The 17,040-nt window shown below is 43.2% G+C and overlaps 2 protein-coding genes across 3 annotated transcripts; one reads left to right on the forward strand and one right to left on the reverse strand.

Moving 5' to 3' along the window:
* Positions 1–2,583: 2,583 nt before the first annotated feature.
* LOC109137412 (complement C1q-like protein 2) lies at positions 2,584–5,165 on the reverse strand. Its single transcript, XM_019255515.2, has 2 exons — positions 4,318–5,165; positions 2,584–3,833 (listed from the first exon to the last, which is right to left on the reverse strand). Exons 1-2 carry the CDS (start codon positions 4,915–4,917, stop codon positions 3,654–3,656), a joined length of 780 nt encoding a protein of 259 aa, XP_019111060.1. The 5' UTR covers positions 4,918–5,165; the 3' UTR covers positions 2,584–3,653.
* A 5,524-nt stretch (positions 5,166–10,689) lies between these two features.
* Positions 10,690–16,966, forward strand: LOC104925349 (metalloreductase STEAP3). Of its 2 annotated transcripts, none has more exons than XM_019255477.2 (6): positions 10,690–10,768; positions 11,359–11,601; positions 12,321–12,587; positions 12,691–13,218; positions 13,695–13,859; positions 15,394–16,966. In XM_019255477.2, the coding sequence occupies exons 2-6, from the start codon at positions 11,374–11,376 to the stop codon at positions 15,679–15,681; spliced, it is 1,476 nt and encodes a 491-aa protein (XP_019111022.2). In that variant the 5' UTR covers positions 10,690–10,768; positions 11,359–11,373; the 3' UTR covers positions 15,682–16,966. The 2 variants fall into 2 exon arrangements, with proteins under 2 accessions (XP_019111022.2, XP_019111023.2); XM_019255478.2 differs by having other exon boundaries at positions 10,752–10,839.
* Positions 16,967–17,040: the final 74 nt, after the last annotated feature.

Below are 17,040 nucleotides of genomic sequence, written 5' to 3' on the forward strand. Positions count from 1 at the left end.
TGTAATCAGAAAATCACAGTTTACGATCATGACGGTGGCATGTGCAGCAACTGCCTGTTGCTCGGCTTCCCGTGAAGCTGCATACCCTTGAAAGCAGTGTTTGTGTGCGAGGCCTCGTCCCACTTAGCTCATCGATCAGAGAATTTCACTGCTTCGTCTGTCACTCAGAAATCCCTCATTGTCACCCAGACTAGGGGGGACGGAGCAGCCTGATCATCTATTGTGTTGTTATATATGTGTGTGTGTGTGAGCATCCCTCTGGCAGCCAATGACACGTACCACTGTTGATGTCTCAGTTGGTGTCAGCGGCTCCACTTTTCATCCTAAATGTGTCTGCAGTGGGGGCTGAACGCCTTCGCAAGGCCATCACGCTTTGAGCTTTAAAAGCTTAGAAAAGGCCTTTGCTGCTCACATCATCACTTCGCATTTCTGAACCTGCGCGAACAATGAGTGTCCCAACTAATCCTGGTTATCATGTAAGAGCACTTATCATGTTTGAAGGATGTCCACCAGACCTTCAACATCACTTTGAGTGGATCACTTGTGAGGCTTTATGTTGTGATGAGCACACCTTATACCATGTTCTGCTTTTATGATTCAAGTTTCCTGTTAGTTAATTAGTTGCAGTAGTTGAGTAGTTCCAACATTTCTTTGTTCAGACATGTAGTGCCTGTCTCAATCATAGTGTGAGAAGGACTTAAAACTGAACTTAGCCTGTGTAAAGTAGGAATAAATATGTTCCGAGTTTGTCAGACCAAAGAAGCAAGTGTTATTAACTAATCAGCCAAATTTGAATGATTAAAAATATCAACAAGTTTATGAAATTGGGTAAAAAACGAGCAGTATTCTCAGCTCCGGGTCTGTGGGGGCGTGTCCTCTGAATGTGCTGAAGCCACGCCCACCCGTGGGAGCAGTCAAGCAGACATTTTAAAGCAGGGGTGTCCAAACTGTTCCACAAAGGGCCGGTGTGGCTGCAGGTTTTCCTTCCAACCAAACAGCAGCACACCAGACTTGACTCAACTGGTCTCAGTCTTCAGAGAGTTGATTGGTCAAACTGTGTGCTCTTGGTTGGTTGGAACAAAAACCTGCAGCCACATCGGCCCTTTGTGGAACAGTTTGGACATGCCTGTTTTAAAGCGACTGGAACGTGTCAGATGAGTTCAGAAAGTGACATGACTAACTTGAAAACACTCTGAGCGAGATGAATTCATCTCTATCTCTCTGCTAGGAGTGCAGGGGTATGCTCAGGGTGGCCTCAGCGTGTCATCGAGCCACCCTTTAAGCACCGCCCACAAAATCCTGGACTGAAAACTGGTGAAAAACAGTTTGAACCCCTAACTCCACATTCAGTAATATATCATTCAAAGTCTTTTCACGTGTTTTCAGCAACTATTTCCCAACATATTTAATGTATTTAGAAAGAAATCTCAAAATTGCACAGAATTTAAAAACAGATTTTTCATTCGTCATTGTGCAACGTAAAGCTCACCGTATGACTTGCAGTGTAGTGTCTTCATGTCTCTCTGCACCACTTAGATGACACGATGAAGCGTCTTTCCATTTGTTGCGCTCTTGTCATCATGCATTGTTCACTAATCTCCTTTATATATTAGGATAAATACTGTATATTTATTCTGAGATTTTCATGTCAGTTACTTGTGCTGTCATGGTTATTGGAAATGATTTCACTCACTTCTACACCGCTACCACCTTTTTTGAAGGTTCATGTATTTACATAAATAGAATAACCACATTTTCTATTTGGGGGGGTTTATTTTCAAGGAGCTCAACAATAACACAAACCCATCTGAGTTTGTCGAGTGTAGAAAAAAAAAGCCAAACACCTTTAATAGAGGTTTAACGAACCAGACGTGCTAATATTTGTTTCCCATGATTTCCATTTAAATTAACAGGAGCGGTGTGTAAACAGCTGTTTTGTGTGTGTTCCTCAGGGAAGGGGATACAAATAAATAAATAAAAAGTCAAACGCACAAAACCAGCCATCAACTTAATGAAGGCTTACAGCGATGATTGAGTCTGGTAAAGCGTTTGCAAATCTCAATACAAGTTAATTAAAAGTTAAACACAGGAGCTGGCAGCTACTAGCTTCGACCCAGTTTTATATCTGAGACTGTCTGAAGAGACACACGCGGCATGTTATTTATGTTTCCTCACCATACCTCATACAAGCTAATGGTCTGCTCTCAATTGCCCCGAAGCCATTTCCTCATCCATCAGAATACAAGCTGGTTATAGCTGAAAGATGCATGTCAAAATTTTGACTTATACAGCAGCTTAATTTATGCTACATGACAAACAAACACCATGTGAAGGACCTCAGTGTAACCTTGTTGAATAAATGCAGCTGTAGTATTTGTGCAGAACTCTTATTAATTCAGACAAGGCAGCCTGTGGAACCAAATATGAACGGACAAATTGGCCGCAGAAAAACTGAAACTTCACACAAAGCAAACTTTTTTTCTTTTTTTTTTGTCAAACAATATTTATTTGTATATATGAGAACAAAATCTAACTTATTCAATACTGATGCGAGACATCCATTTCTATCTGTCATGTGTGGTTATCTGTGAAACACTAAACACTGCTATAGCGATCAACATGGCCTGTGCTAGGGTTAGAATGTGAGGTCTGTCAATCTTTGGCACTTTTCACTGACCTCGTCATGTCTACCTATCATATCTACTAAAACCTTTTTATTATCCAATTAAGGTGCATGATAGGAGAATTAAAGTTACTTAGTAATCACAGTAAAGGCCTGGTCGCACCAGAAAGTGGCATCTAGCTATGATAGCTTCCTCAGTTTTGGACTCTCTCTCTCTCTTTAAAGGTTTACTTTTGGCCAAATCTGTGCATCAAAGTCAAAAATGTGCGCATACTTCCCCCATGAGGGAATTTAAATGATTTATTTCCATCCAGTATGTTAAAATGATGGGGATCTATTGGCAGATCACCCTAAAGTATGTATTTATTTAACCTGAAAATAAGAATTGTTGAAAATAAGAGGTGTTTTCGTTCCCTTTTGTATCTTCAGAGAGAGCGGGTCCTTTTCCATGGAGTCTGCAATGTTGAACCGCCATGTTTGTACAGTAGCACAAATGGAATTTTTTTTTGTAGTTTTACGGCCACCATTATCCCCACAAAGGAGGGTGAGGAGAGGGGTATTCAGTTGGTTATCTCACTGCTGGATGCTAATAAATCCTACAACACTGGACCTTTTAAATGCTGGTGTGACCAGGCCTAAGGTGTACACTCAAAAACAGATCATGACATTCATTTTACTCCTTTTGACGTGAATTCTTTTGGCAGTGCTTCAGGAGAACATGTAAGCCTGGAGGCAGCCAGTCAGTCAGACCTGTGCCATCTCATTTCCCCAGAAGCCTTTTTAGAAACACATTATGCTTTCTCAGCCTTTACAGCATTTACGGGGTGTCTGGGTGCTCAGCACTTGGAACATCAGAGTCAGTAAAGCAGTCGAACCTAAATCAAACACATGTACAAAAAGATCTTTCACTAAATGAACAGGTAAGCCTGTGCGTCGTGACAGCTATCTTCAAAAGAGGAGAAACACACTGGACCACATACTTGAATGGAAACAGTTTGCAGTGATGGTTACTGTCCGTGGACCTGTGTGTTTAGTCGGGGTATAAGATGAAGCCGGAGAAGGTGCTGTACTTGTTGTTGTTGCCTCCATGAGCTTTGCCGCCGTCCAGTTTGACGTAGATCTCGTCCCCAGAGTCCAAGTGCAGCACGGCGCTGTTGCTGGCGTAGTCGTAGTTCTGGTCTGCGTCCTGAGCTATGGCACTGGCCCTCACCTGGTGGAGGAAAAAAAGGAGACAAGACTTCCTGATTATGAGAGATACAGATAGAAAATTAGTAGAACAGTTCACGTGTGCCTGAGAGGCAAAGTGAAACAACAGTGATGCCAAAAGTACCTCCTGTGTTGGACACTCAAGGGTAATTTAGAGAATAAAACCTCTACTGATCATTATAGAATACTAAAAATGGACCCAGACGCTCATCCAAGTTTGAATTTTGCAGCATGTATAATGAGCATTGACGTTAAGACACAAATCTGTCCCCTCATCCAGCTGGAGCTGATCCAAAAAGCCTTTACGCATGAGCGTCAGGGCGCACACATCACTGGATTTGACCTAAAACCTCACTGACGTTACCCTGAAACCATCAAATATAAATATTTTGAATATGTAGTTCAGTAACTCGTGTTAAAGAGGATAAAAGACCGTGATGCTGTGCGCCTTTTTGCGCGTAAAATAACACTGAGATAAAGCAGCGCACCTGTCCGTTCTTGCACAGGTCGGCCCACATGCTGGTCCCATCTCCTCCCCGCATCAACACATGGTAGGTGAAGAAATAGATCCCGGACACATGGCAGGTGAACTTCCCGGTGCTCGCGTCGTAGTGGTTCCCCAAGTTTGTAATCACGTCGTCAAACTTTAACACCTCGTATCCCTCATGTGGATTTTTCAGACCGACGTAAAAAGCGATCCTGAAGCTGTTGCCCGTGGAGTTCATGCCTTCTGTTTCGCCCTTCTCGCCCCCCGCAGCTCCGGTCAACTCGGGGAATGTGACTTTACCGTCCCCGCGCTCTCCCGGTGGCCCTCTTGGACCCGGTGGTCCTGGTTCTCCCGGCGGGCCCCTAGATCCTGGTTTACCCGGTCGCCCGGGCTCCCCACGGCTCCCTTGCGCCATAGCCGGCTGCGGAGCGACACCGTTAACGTTCTGGATCACCTCCATGGCGGTGGCGCCTCCCGGTTTAGGGGTGTACGGGTCGCAAACCATCCGACAGGTGCCCATCATCTCATAGTAATGAGCGGAGGTGTCCGAGGAGCGGAGCAGCAGTAACGGGACAGCAACGGCCAGAACCAGCAGAACCATCGTGACCGCGGTCACCGCAAAGACCACCGACCACTTCCTGCGCGTTTTGGGGACCAAAGGACGACAGGAGATCCGTGGAGCCGCTTTGTGGTGGTGACAGAGGACAGAGGGGCTTTGAGGACGAGTAAAAGGAAAGAGGTGAAGTTAATGAAGCAGCATCCCTTCGTCCTGCGCGCCTATTGGTGGCTTCAAGCCGCTGGTGGGCAGCTGTGACCGGGGAGCGGGTGCGCGTCCTGCCTGGATGGATAGGTGCGCGCGGACAGCTGCAGCCAGCTGTCAAAGTTAGCGAGGGTGAGACCGGAAAAGAGGGGATCCGGCCTTCAAATTAAAACAGTAGGTTAAAGAAAAATATAGAAGATATGTAAAATATGGACATGATGACACACTGTGTGTTTTAATGAGTCTAAACTGCAGTTCATTTTTAATAAGCATGAAGATCTGAGGCTGTCTGGATCAGATTTCTCATGTCTGTGAGATACTTTAAGGAAAACATTTACTCAAGTAAGATTTGGAGGCAATTGTACCCGTACATGCAAAACATCTCCCCATTTTCCCGTCACTCTTCAGCTGCATCTGTCAAATAAATCTCAAAAAATATTTTATTATATAATATTATATTAAAAACCCCACATTCGATCAGTTTGCCAAATAACAGTATGCATCTTTAATCTAATCATCCAATATTCTGGCACAGACAGGGGTTAAGACAGTCTGCATAGTCCAGTGTCATTCATTTGGGCAAGAACATGAAGATATAAAAACAGGCTTTTATTTTTATTTATTTTTTATGTGTAACCGGAAGTCATTCATTTCGACTTGACAAGAGGAGCAGCCTGCGCGTAAAGTTGAAGTGTGCGTTATTCAAAATGCCACTAAATATTCAATGACTCAGCAAAGAGCGCTATGAATATGAATATTAAATATGCATATGTAGACAGCCCCTTAAAATGGTTTCATAAATCTCAACTGGAGCCATTTATACAAGCCACAATTTATTCATCCTCTTTGGAAACTCTAAACATCTATTTATTGTTGAGATGTTGGATTCATGTCTAACCCATCTAACATATTATGATGCGTCAACGTTAAAGATATTTGCAGTCACACTAGATCCTCTCTCTTGCAGACACTAAAAGATATTTATATATAATAATAATAATAATAATAATAATAATAATAATAATAATAATACATTCACATCTCGACAGTGCAGCTAAAGGATCAAATATTAGTCAGATCGTGAGGGGTCTTTTCAAAGTCAGGACCGATTGGCTGAGGGCAGGTTGGTGACATCAAATGACCAACTGCCTCGGTCACTTCACACCCACACACACACACACACACACACACACACACACACACATACATAGACAGAGGGGGAGCAATAACAGCAGATAATATATGCAGGGAACGGAGCAGAGATGTCTGACTGCTGTCGACCCCTTCAGCTCCAAGCTCCCCAGCTGCAGGGACATATTTGATGTCTTGTTTCACGGAGTTGGAGAGCCACGAGCCTTGCATTCTGATTGTCCAACAAATTAAAATTCTTGTTAAGCACGGGGCCATCATTACTCTGTTGCATACAGATGTGTCCTAAATGCATCCTTAGCCTAATGTGTATTTTTTATCCCAGCGAGGTCACTTGATCTTATGTGTGGTTTTTGAGAGCATCAGCTGAATGAGACTGTTATTAATGCCTTTCATTGGTTATTTCCAGAGAGTGCAAGCTACCGAGACACTCAATAAAGAGAGCCTTTGCTTATTGAAAATAAAAGCAGCTATTGATTTTGTCCTCCAGCTTTAAAAAAAATCCACAAAAAGGAGCTGAAATACTTAAAGTGCAGGTTGGGAACTAAGCACCTGGAATTGGAGCACAGGCCCCACATCCACAACAGAGGCTTTAGAGCTCAAGGCGACGTGGAGAAATCTTCAGAGGCCGGAGACGAGGCTTAGCCGAAGCCCCTGCGGTCAACACTGCACAAGCCCTATGCCACCACAACCCCCCACCCCACCCCCTTAAGCAATTTCAACTTGTGCTCAGCTCAGCTTTAACTCCCCAGAACATGGCCCCGGGCTGAGCTGCTCATGTCTGAAGGTGAGACAGAGCATGACAAGTCATGGGTCAGGAATGGAACTGGAGGTTGAAATTTGAAGACAGTCATGGCAAAGCTGGAAATGTTTTAAACGTCCGCTCGCTTTTAAATGACAATTCAAGAATCATCCAAACCCTAAAAATAAGCACGCAGAGAGGCAAACAGAGAACATTATGCTCCCCGACTCTGCTACGTGACTGCAGAAATGACCTTTACTCAGGATCAGTACAGTGAACTGTGTCTTTAGGCTATGGTGAGCCATGCACGACACACTGTCCACATTATGCACCGCAGTGGCTGAGATTATCCTGCCCTTGCAGCGCTGCCACGCTTCTGCATGTTAGTGAACTGCTGTGTCATACAAACAAAGACGAATAAGTCCATCCATTAGCTTAAAAACATGGAAACATGGAGAGACTTTTAGTTTAATAACATCGTGGAAGTATGGTGGCCCCTGAGAGGTCAACGTGCTGCCATTTACTGTCAGGAAAGACATGCATATGATAAGTATGCAAAGTATAAACGGGCAAAATGGATCAATATGTTAAAGTAGTAGTAAAAGTAGTAATACACAATGTTAGACTACTGTTACATGTCACAGTCTATTCAAAATGTTTGATTGAAAGTATACATATACAACAGCAAAATGTCTTTCCATTTTCTCTTTAATAATAATATATATATATATATATATATATATTTCTATACATATACAACAGCAAAATGTCTTTCAATTTTCTCTTTTTAAAAAAATAAAAAAATAAAAAAATAAATAAATATATATATCTCTCTATTGGTAGTGGCGGAGTCCGCCATTCCCGCACTGGATTCAGATTTCCTAGCTAAACATGAGGGATTCAGAGGAAAGAGTAAAAGTCTGCATGATGCAGAATCTTCCTCCTGTTATTATGATTACCGTTAATATTGATGCATGAACGTGTAAGGAACATTCCAATTTTAATGTTGTAGCTTGTCGAGAGCGAGGTCAGTTTAACTACTTCATGTACTGTTGAGAATTTTAATATCCAACTATGAAAATGTGTGTTAAAAACATGTCTTGGTGTGGAAACTTGTTTTCTTCTGTTCAATATTTCTGTCCCTTAAGTTGCTTTCTTTAGTTGTATCTTGTTGAGTTGACAACCCTCCACCCTCTAATATGAATCTCATAAACTCACTGGAGAAAAGATTAGAGTTTTTTTTTTACAGGAGAATTATAAGTCAAACACTGTAATTACATTAAGTTCAGATCAGCAAAACATACCGTAAAATGTCAGAGGGTATTACTGTAAATCTTCACTGAGCCACAACAATACAGCGTTGAATCCTGCAACATCAGCTCCTGTCTCAACATGTGACCCTAATCCCCAATGAAGGCCACTGAAGACACCTTGAAAGCGCAGTAACAAGCGTCTCTCTCCATAGAGTAGTTTGACAGTGAAGTCCTGTCAGACGTTCACATAGATGTACCTGTCTACTTCAGGCTAATGGTTTGTGACCATGCCTTCACTTCTCTGCCACAGAATTTCCCATCCAACCCATTTAAATGGTGACTTCAGACTTCTTTGTGTATCTCATTTGACAATCATGAAAAATATAATATGTGAAATAAAATATGTGAAAATGAACATGAAAGCTCTCTAATTTCTGAGGTAATGAACCTGAAAACGAGATCACCAGGCTTGTTTTAGGCAGAGTAGTAAGATGAAATGTGTCCCCTCCGGATCAGGGTAACTTCAATTGATTTGACTTGTAAGATTAATGGGTTACCACACCGGGAGACACCGGTAATCGATACCCATGAATGAAAAATCTCAAAATCAGATATGTGTGTCGAGGACTGTGACCTGAAGTGTTGTAAACAAACAGGAGGCCATGGCCTAGAAGAGAGTGAAAGAGAGGGTGGGCATGCATGCCCTCTATGTGTGTGTGTGTGTGTGTGTGTGTGTGTGTGTGTGTGTGGTGACACTGATGCAGTGCTGCGGGGCAGCGGGATTCAACCTTTTGCAAGTGGCAAAGGCAGACGATGATGATGAAGTCGTGTTGACAGTGCGTGGCCTGCAGTCAGACATCTTTTTAACACGATTTTGCTTTTGCTTTTTTTTATTTTTATTTATTCTTAATCCCCCAAGGCCGGTGTATCAAATACACCAGTTCAACAGCAGCACGTGGAGTAAAGAGAGAAAAATATTCACAGTGAGACAATATGAAAATGAAAACCTGATGTTTCCATAATGTGGGCTAGTTGTCAACAATTGATGAGGGTAGATTTTTTTACCTTGCCACTTTTATTGTTGTTGTTGTAATGTGATTTCACACCGCTTTGATCTATTAATAAAGTTATATTTCAATACCTCAGTTTCAATGATTTTATGAAGATTAGGAAATAAATGCAGGAAAGAATGTAGGAAGTTTTAACGTCATGTTAGAGAGAAATCAGTAAGTGCTATCAGAGGTGGGTAATCACGAGTTACATTCACTTAAGTGACTTTTTGGATAACTTGTACTTTTAAGAGTAATTATGAATACAATAATGCAGCATATATAAAACTAACTGTAACAAATTGCCTTCATGCATAACATTCTCTGTGTTTGCCAGATGCACGTACAGTGAATTTGGTCCTTGCAATAAAGAGTTATAAGGTGTGTACTTACGTTTCATTTTATTGTAATTATTTGAATTGGATATACATTCCCGACTTCATCGTAAGATTAATTTAAAGCTTTAGTTAATCAAATGATCAAAGGTCTTTTTTGGATGGGAAAAAATGTGGCTATAGTGGACATTTTGATTGGCTGTGTTAGGATGGCCATGTAGTGGCTGGACTGGCAAGGTAGGAGGCTTGAGACAGGAGTTGGGTTGAACCAAGCAGGTGTTTGAAGAAGAAGAAGATCCCTCGATAGGGAAAATATTTTATCCACTCTATTTTATTTTACATGCATTTTAACCCTAGACACACACACACACATGCAGTACAAGGGCTTCACAGACATTTAAATAAACATACAGACTCAATCATGGACACCAGCTGTGGACTGGCACACAGTGGAGCAGCAGCAACAACTCAACTTTATTTATTTATATAGCACCTTTCATACTGAATTGTAGCCCAAAGTGCTTCACAGAGCAGAGTAGAAACAGAAATAGACAACAACTAACAGTTCTTAAGGCAACAGAGCAGTTGCATGAAAAACTAGAGATTAGATTAGAAGAAAGTAAAAAGCATAAAACTACAACAACAAAACACATAAGAAGTAAATTAAGACCTATAGGGTATAAAGCATAATTTAAGAACAGAATTTAATACACTAGACGTCGTCATCTTTTTGTTTTCTGGAGATCTTGAATTAATTATCTCATTATCATGGGAAATGGGTGGAATAAAATGTATGTATGTATGGCCTTTTAGGGCTTCCGTACTTCCAGGTCACCACTAACTAACTAAATGTTTCTTTTGCAGGCCTGAGCTCCACTCATGTCCCTGCTGAGGCAACACAAGACCTGCACAATACACACACATTCAATAAAAGATTTGCTATGTTCATTTGTGCCTCATTCTTCTTATATCAACACCAAAAGTACATAATGCAGAGTGGTAACTTTAGAAACTTATCAAAAGTTAATTTGTGTGTGTGTGTGTGTGTGTGTGTGTTTTATCTCCTGCACACACGTGGAGGCGTGGCCGGGGCGGGGCTTTTGGCTGTTGCGTCACATTTTTTATCAGGAAACGGACCAGTTGAGGAGAAAGCGGAGCCGCGAGGTGAGTACGTGACCACAAACAAGTCCAGGATCACGCTTTAAACATGCGAACATAAGCTTTGATTTCATAATGTGAGCTGCTGCTTTCATAACTTGATCTAAAATGTGTGTGTGTGCTCGCTCATGTCTCCGCCTGTGTGACTTTAAAGTTTCCACGAGTTCAGTCAAGGACAAGAAGCGTCAAGCTTCAACCATTTTAAAGGATTAATCATTATTTTAAGGTTTTATCACTAGATAATGTCATTTCTGTTGTTTGATTGCTCATGTGTGTGTAACCACATGCTGGTCTGTGGTGTGTGATGAGGTCAGGGTGAAACTTGTTTTGTTAAATACGCCTGAAAATGATATCTGCTTCTCTGAGCCAGCTGGATATGATGAGTAGTCAGGCTTGTGTTATTATTGGAGGGCCACCCTGCTTTGACAGTGCACTGTTACAGATCTAGGACATGTCAACTGAGACACAAAGATGATGATAATAAGGGGATCCTAGTTCTGTGCTCTAAAAAAGACAAACCTCTGTGTCCTAAAACTGCATGTTTTATATGTTTTTATATTCAATTCAATCAGTTTTTGCATTCCCCTTCTGTCTAGATCTGTTAGTGCATCATGCTCGATGAGATGTCGAGGCCTTTAATCCGAGGCAGACCTGAAGGAGGAGCATCCAGACGCCTTGAAGCCTCCATGTCTGACCCCGGCACTCCACTTGTTGGCATCCTGGGCACGGGCGACTTCTCTCGCTCGCTGGCCAGACGGCTGGTGGCCTCCGGCTACCAAGTGGTGGTCGGGAGTCGAACCCCTAAACGCTCCGTGGCTCTGTTCCCTGAAGAGGCTGAGGTGACGCACAAACACACCCACGTTCACACTCACTATGTAATTGGTGTTTTTGTTTCAACCCCTTTCTGGTGATGATTATATATTTACTGTCTTTATCCGCTGGGCATGATAACTGTTGTTGTTGTGGATGCCTGAAAGATACTCTGCTGAAGATGAGAGTTGTGGTATGAGAACAGAATAAAGCAGACAGACATTTTTCACTTTGTCATCGGACTGTCAGGAAGGAATCCACAAGCCTACGTCTGCAAAAACTGTTTATCACCATTTATCTTTGGAATAAATGCACTAAAACTCTTTTTTAAGGTGGTTTTATGATGACAAAGTCATAACTGATTAATGGGATGAATACTATTTTCTAAAATACATTTTTTTATAAATTAAATTCATAGATTTGTCAGACATTTTCCTGCCAAAAGTTGGAGAAGATTGATGCCACTCTTATGTGTGTATGTGCTTGAGACCACTGAGCTTAAACTATGACATCAATCTAATCTTGGGATGAAAGCGACTGGCCATTTCCTAAAATGTCAAACTGTTCCTTTTTAAGCTGATGAATTGGAGTGCAGGTAAATGTTCCAGTGAGAATACAAACGTATGCTTTGGTAGAATAATAAGAGTCTGACACATGCTTTGAAAAATTAGTGGCTTAGTGATGATTTGGCCAATAATTTGCTTAATCTTTGTAGTCTGTCATCGTTCTAATATTCTTTGTCCTCCAGGTGACGTCCCAGATGGAGGCAGCCAGCCAGGCAGACCTGGTCTTTGTCGCCGTGTTCCCGGAGCACCACTCCACGCTGGTGGAGCTGAAGCCGGCGCTGGCCGGGAAGACCCTGGTGGATGTTAGCAACGGTCTGAGGATCAACCTAGACGGGCCTTCGAATGCCGAACGGCTGGCCGACCTGTTTCCAGAGAGTTTTGTAGTCAAAGGGTTTAACACCATATCGGCCTGGTCGCTGCAGATGGGACCTCGGGATGGAAGCAGGCAGGTAGGGTACACCAGTTTCACATGGTTTAGTGATACTTCTGACTTCAAATTAAACATGTTTGAGTTCAGATTTAGAGAAAGAGCTCTGTCTTTGTCATCTCCAGGTTTATCTGTGCAGTGACAGCAGCAAGGCAAAGAGCTCAGTGATGCAGCTGTGTCGTAGGTTGGGCTTCATCCCCGTTGACATGGGCCTCCTCTCCTCTTCTTTGGACCTAGAAAACCTCCCCCTCTATCTGTTTCCCTCCTGGCGCCTCCCAATCCTGTGCACGCTGTGCCTGTTCATCTTCTTCTACCTGTACAACTTCCTCCGCGACGTCCTGCAGCCCTTTGTCACGACGGGGAAGAGCGCCTTCTACAAAATGCCCATCGAGACCGTCAACGTCACTCTTCCGTCCGTGGCCTTGGTGATGATTTCGCTGGTGTACCTGCCCGGTTTGTGCGCCGCTTTCCTCCAGCTGCGGTGGGGCACCAAGTACAATCGCTTCCCGAACTGGTTGGACCGGTGGCTCAACAGGAGGAAGCAGTTTGGGCTGTGCAGCTTCCTGTGCGCGGTTCTACACGCCATCTACAGTCTGTGCCTTCCCATGAGGAAGTCTGCCCGCTACAAACTGCTCAACATGGCTTTTAAACAGGTGAGGCACTCGGTCCTGGTTAAAACTTCTTGAGTTCTATGTATTTAGAGGTCCAGAAGCATCAAGCTTCCTGACACTGTCCTCATCCCCCTCGAGACAAATGCTGTCACATCAGCAACAGGTTGGTGTGGTGTGTGACAGTCCTGTTAATTGGAAAATGATTTCTGCCTGGCTGTTTGCCAGACAGAAATGAACAGCAGCACAAAGAGCTGAAATTAAAGCAACAGAACTCAAGGACCGGATTCATCAGAAATCGGTTGCCTGCTTTGGCTCATCGCTTACTTTTAACCATGCCTGCATATTTTTATGGCAGTTGCACGTCGCGGTGACGTCAAACTCACACGAAAACCAAGTCATGGAAGGGTATAAGATATTATCTCAAGGATGGCTTAATTTCTTGAAAGATTAAGTGTTTTTAAATGTGACAGTTTCCCCCCCGGGCGTGTTTGTTCTGATCTTTGTTGTCCATCGTCCAGGTCAAGGCGGGGACCGAGGAGTCGTGGGTGGACGAGGAGGTGTGGAGGATGGAGCTGTACCTCTCGGCGGGCATCATGGCCCTCGGGTTGCTCTCCCTGCTGGCCGTCACCTCGCTGCCCTCAGTGGCCAACGCCGTCAACTGGAGGGAGTTCACCTTCATCCAGGTAACACTACGCAACACGCGCACATGCAGGATGATGGCTAAAGATCCACAGACAGATGTGACACATGAACAGGCAGGCGTCACGCTGACATGTAGACAGCACACTATGTCTCTGACATACTCGCATGGTCAGGAGTGCTGTGACTAAGTCCACTTCCTCCTCTCTCCTCTTTGACTTCCCCCAGCGTGGCCTCCATCCCCCCCTTTCATCTTTTCACTAAACTAATCCGGTGGCCGTCAGATTAGTCATGTGCCGAGAGCCGGCGCCACGGAAGGCGACTTCACTGCTCAGTGCATGTGGACCTGCTGCCTGCAGCTGTGGGGCAGTGTGTTAATGCACGATTTAGGAATCTCAGGATGATAATTGATGTAGTCACACTGAAGAAAGTCATGCCCGTTAGTCTGACAGCTGTCGGAATGAAGGACCTGTGGCAGCGCTCCTTCTTACATGGTGGGAGTAGCAGTCTGTCACTGAAGGAGCTGTTTAGGACCTCCATAGTCTCATGCAGGAGGTGAGAGGAGTTGTTCATGATGGATCTTAGCATTGCTTACATCCTCCTCCTCCCCCACAAAGCAGAGGTGTGTTGAGTTTGTCTGTATTTCAGCACTTCTTTGAGACTGGATGTCGTACCATCGCCCGAGCATTTGTTAGAGACGCACCAATCGATCGTCCGGTGACGGAATGAGCTGCTTTTTCGGCTCGATCAGATCCGCCGATTAATACAGGCTCGCAGAGAAACCCCACTGTAAACACCACGAGGCTTTTTTCCCCCAGCATTTTTCAAAGTGTCAAAGCAGGATAACCGCGATGATTGCTGCCTTCATTTATATGAAATCACTTATCCATGCTGACTCACTGACGAGGCATCCTGGGACACGAGCCATCTCTATTAGTAGGTTGGTAGCCCCGCCTGTGTGCAGTCAATATCTTTCGAGTAAACTTCTACTGCAGTTCTCTAGATACTCCAATGCTTTAGTATTCGCTATAATAAGCATAGTGACAATAATAACAATTGCTGCTGCCCCCTTCAGTTATTTGACAGCACTGTAATAACGAAGTCATCACTCTTGTGTAAATAATTAGGATCCACTTTGTACGAACGAGGAAAAAATAAAGCTGTGTTTAACCCCTGGCCACAAACAGTCAACCTTGGGAAGTTTTTGTAATTAGTGGCCCTGTAGGTTCAGGATATGTGTGTACACACTGGGGTTCATTCAGGTCATGAGTCAGTGTGTTTCCTCAGGGTTTGCAGTAGCCTGTGACATGGTGAGCTAATGTAGTGGACTGCTGACTGATCATCTGTTGGTGCTCTGACTGTCTCTTGTGGCTCTATATGCCATCCATGATCTTTACAACTGGTGTATTGGCGCCATCTAGTGCCTATTTCATGAAACAACTAATATTCACATACCTGTAGTAGATGAAAACAAGCACGGATTCACATTTTCTTTTGCAGAATCCTTTGAATCATATCATATGGACCATATATTTAGAGGACATGATTGTATTGACACCCTTCTTTCACCTCCTGCAGTCCACACTAGGTTACAGCGCCTTGTCCATGGCCACAGTCCACACGCTTCTCTTCGGCTGGGACCGAGCTTTCGATCCAGCCCAGTACCGCTTCCACCTGCCTCCCACCTTCATACTGGTCCTGATCCTTCCCCTCGTCGTCCTGCTGGGCCGCCTGGCTCTCTTCGTCCCCTGCGTGGCCAGGCGGCTCAAACAGATCCGCCGCGGCTGGGAGAAGAGCCGACACATCCGCTTCACCCTGCCGGACGACGGCTGCCGCAACGGGCTGGAGGACGTCAGTCGCGTGTGAGATCTGGACAATGAGTTGCAAAATTAGAGCTCTTTTTATGTATGCGCTCATGAATATCAACCACATTCACAGAAGATGAATGATTTATACACTGTTGGAATGTACTGATGGCTCATCTCGAAGACGTTTGAGAGATGGCAGAATCTTTAACAAATTAGCTGTCAGTTAGAGATATTTGGCCAGTAGAGCTGTCAAGCTTGTTGCACTATGCATTGTCCATAATGAACATGTAGTTTTGCCTTTTTACTTTAATTTATTATGTGTTACTCGATCTGAAGATTCAACCCACGCCTGAACATTGTTGGGTTCTGGTTTAGTTTTCTACAAAACAGTCACTGTTACACTTCCAATGAAGCTACTGAAGACAGACGATAACTGAAGTAGTGCAACAGAAGTTCACAATCGAGCCTTGACAATCAGGAGTGGACTTCCTCTCTTGCGTGTGCATTCCTGTCAGTGAAAGGCACTCATGTTTTTTCTATTTTGCTTGCTCGCACTTAAAGACTTAAACACATGACGTGGTTTCATTTTATCAGTGTTTGTTACAAGATTTTTCACTGACTTTGACGTCACTGTTTCATTTAGTTTGTTTTATGTTTGGATTAGAAATTCAATATGCTGTCATATTCAAACTGTTGGGGACTATATGAAAATTCTAGGTGCAGGAAGGGGGGTGTGTGAACTTTTGACTATTAGGTAGCTGTTGTATTCAAAATATCGACGTCTGTTTAGTTTTCTCAAATTCCTCATACAAAAAGATGACTATTTTGTGAAGGAACAATCCTGTTTCTGTAACATTGTTGAGCAAATGTTTTAATATACAGAAACTATAATATTTGTAATATACACACTAAAAATCACATTACCCCCTGCCCTCTGATCATTTTCGTTCAGTCCCTTACCCTGGTGGCGTTTTTATAAAGTTGAACCGTGCTGCTGCAGCAGCTGCCACCTTGGCTGCTCTGTGTTGGTTTGCATTGTCGAGTATAGTTACTATATATGACTTTTTTTTTTTTTTTTTACTGTTCTACTAAACTTGATCTGCTGATGAGCACCCATCGATATACACATTGACTGGCTGTTGGAGAACTTTTTGTGATTTTAACAGTTTGTGTTGCGATTTTTGTTGAGTTTGTATTTTCTCAGATGTATGCCAAAGACAATTCTCAGTTGCGTGATCGAGATGTTGATAAATCTGAATTTAAATGTCTCCAATCACGAAAACATGTATTGATTTCAGATGAAAATTTCTAGAACATAGAATAAAGCATTTTCTTTTTCTACAGTTCCCTTTTTTTCATGTTTTCATCACGAGAAATGGATTTGTTTGTAGATGTGGATTATCTAAATGTGTTTTGT

Source organism: Larimichthys crocea, chromosome XIX (genome assembly GCF_000972845.2).
Source record: "Larimichthys crocea isolate SSNF chromosome XIX, L_crocea_2.0, whole genome shotgun sequence".
NCBI classification, from domain to species: domain Eukaryota; kingdom Metazoa; phylum Chordata; class Actinopteri; family Sciaenidae; genus Larimichthys; species Larimichthys crocea.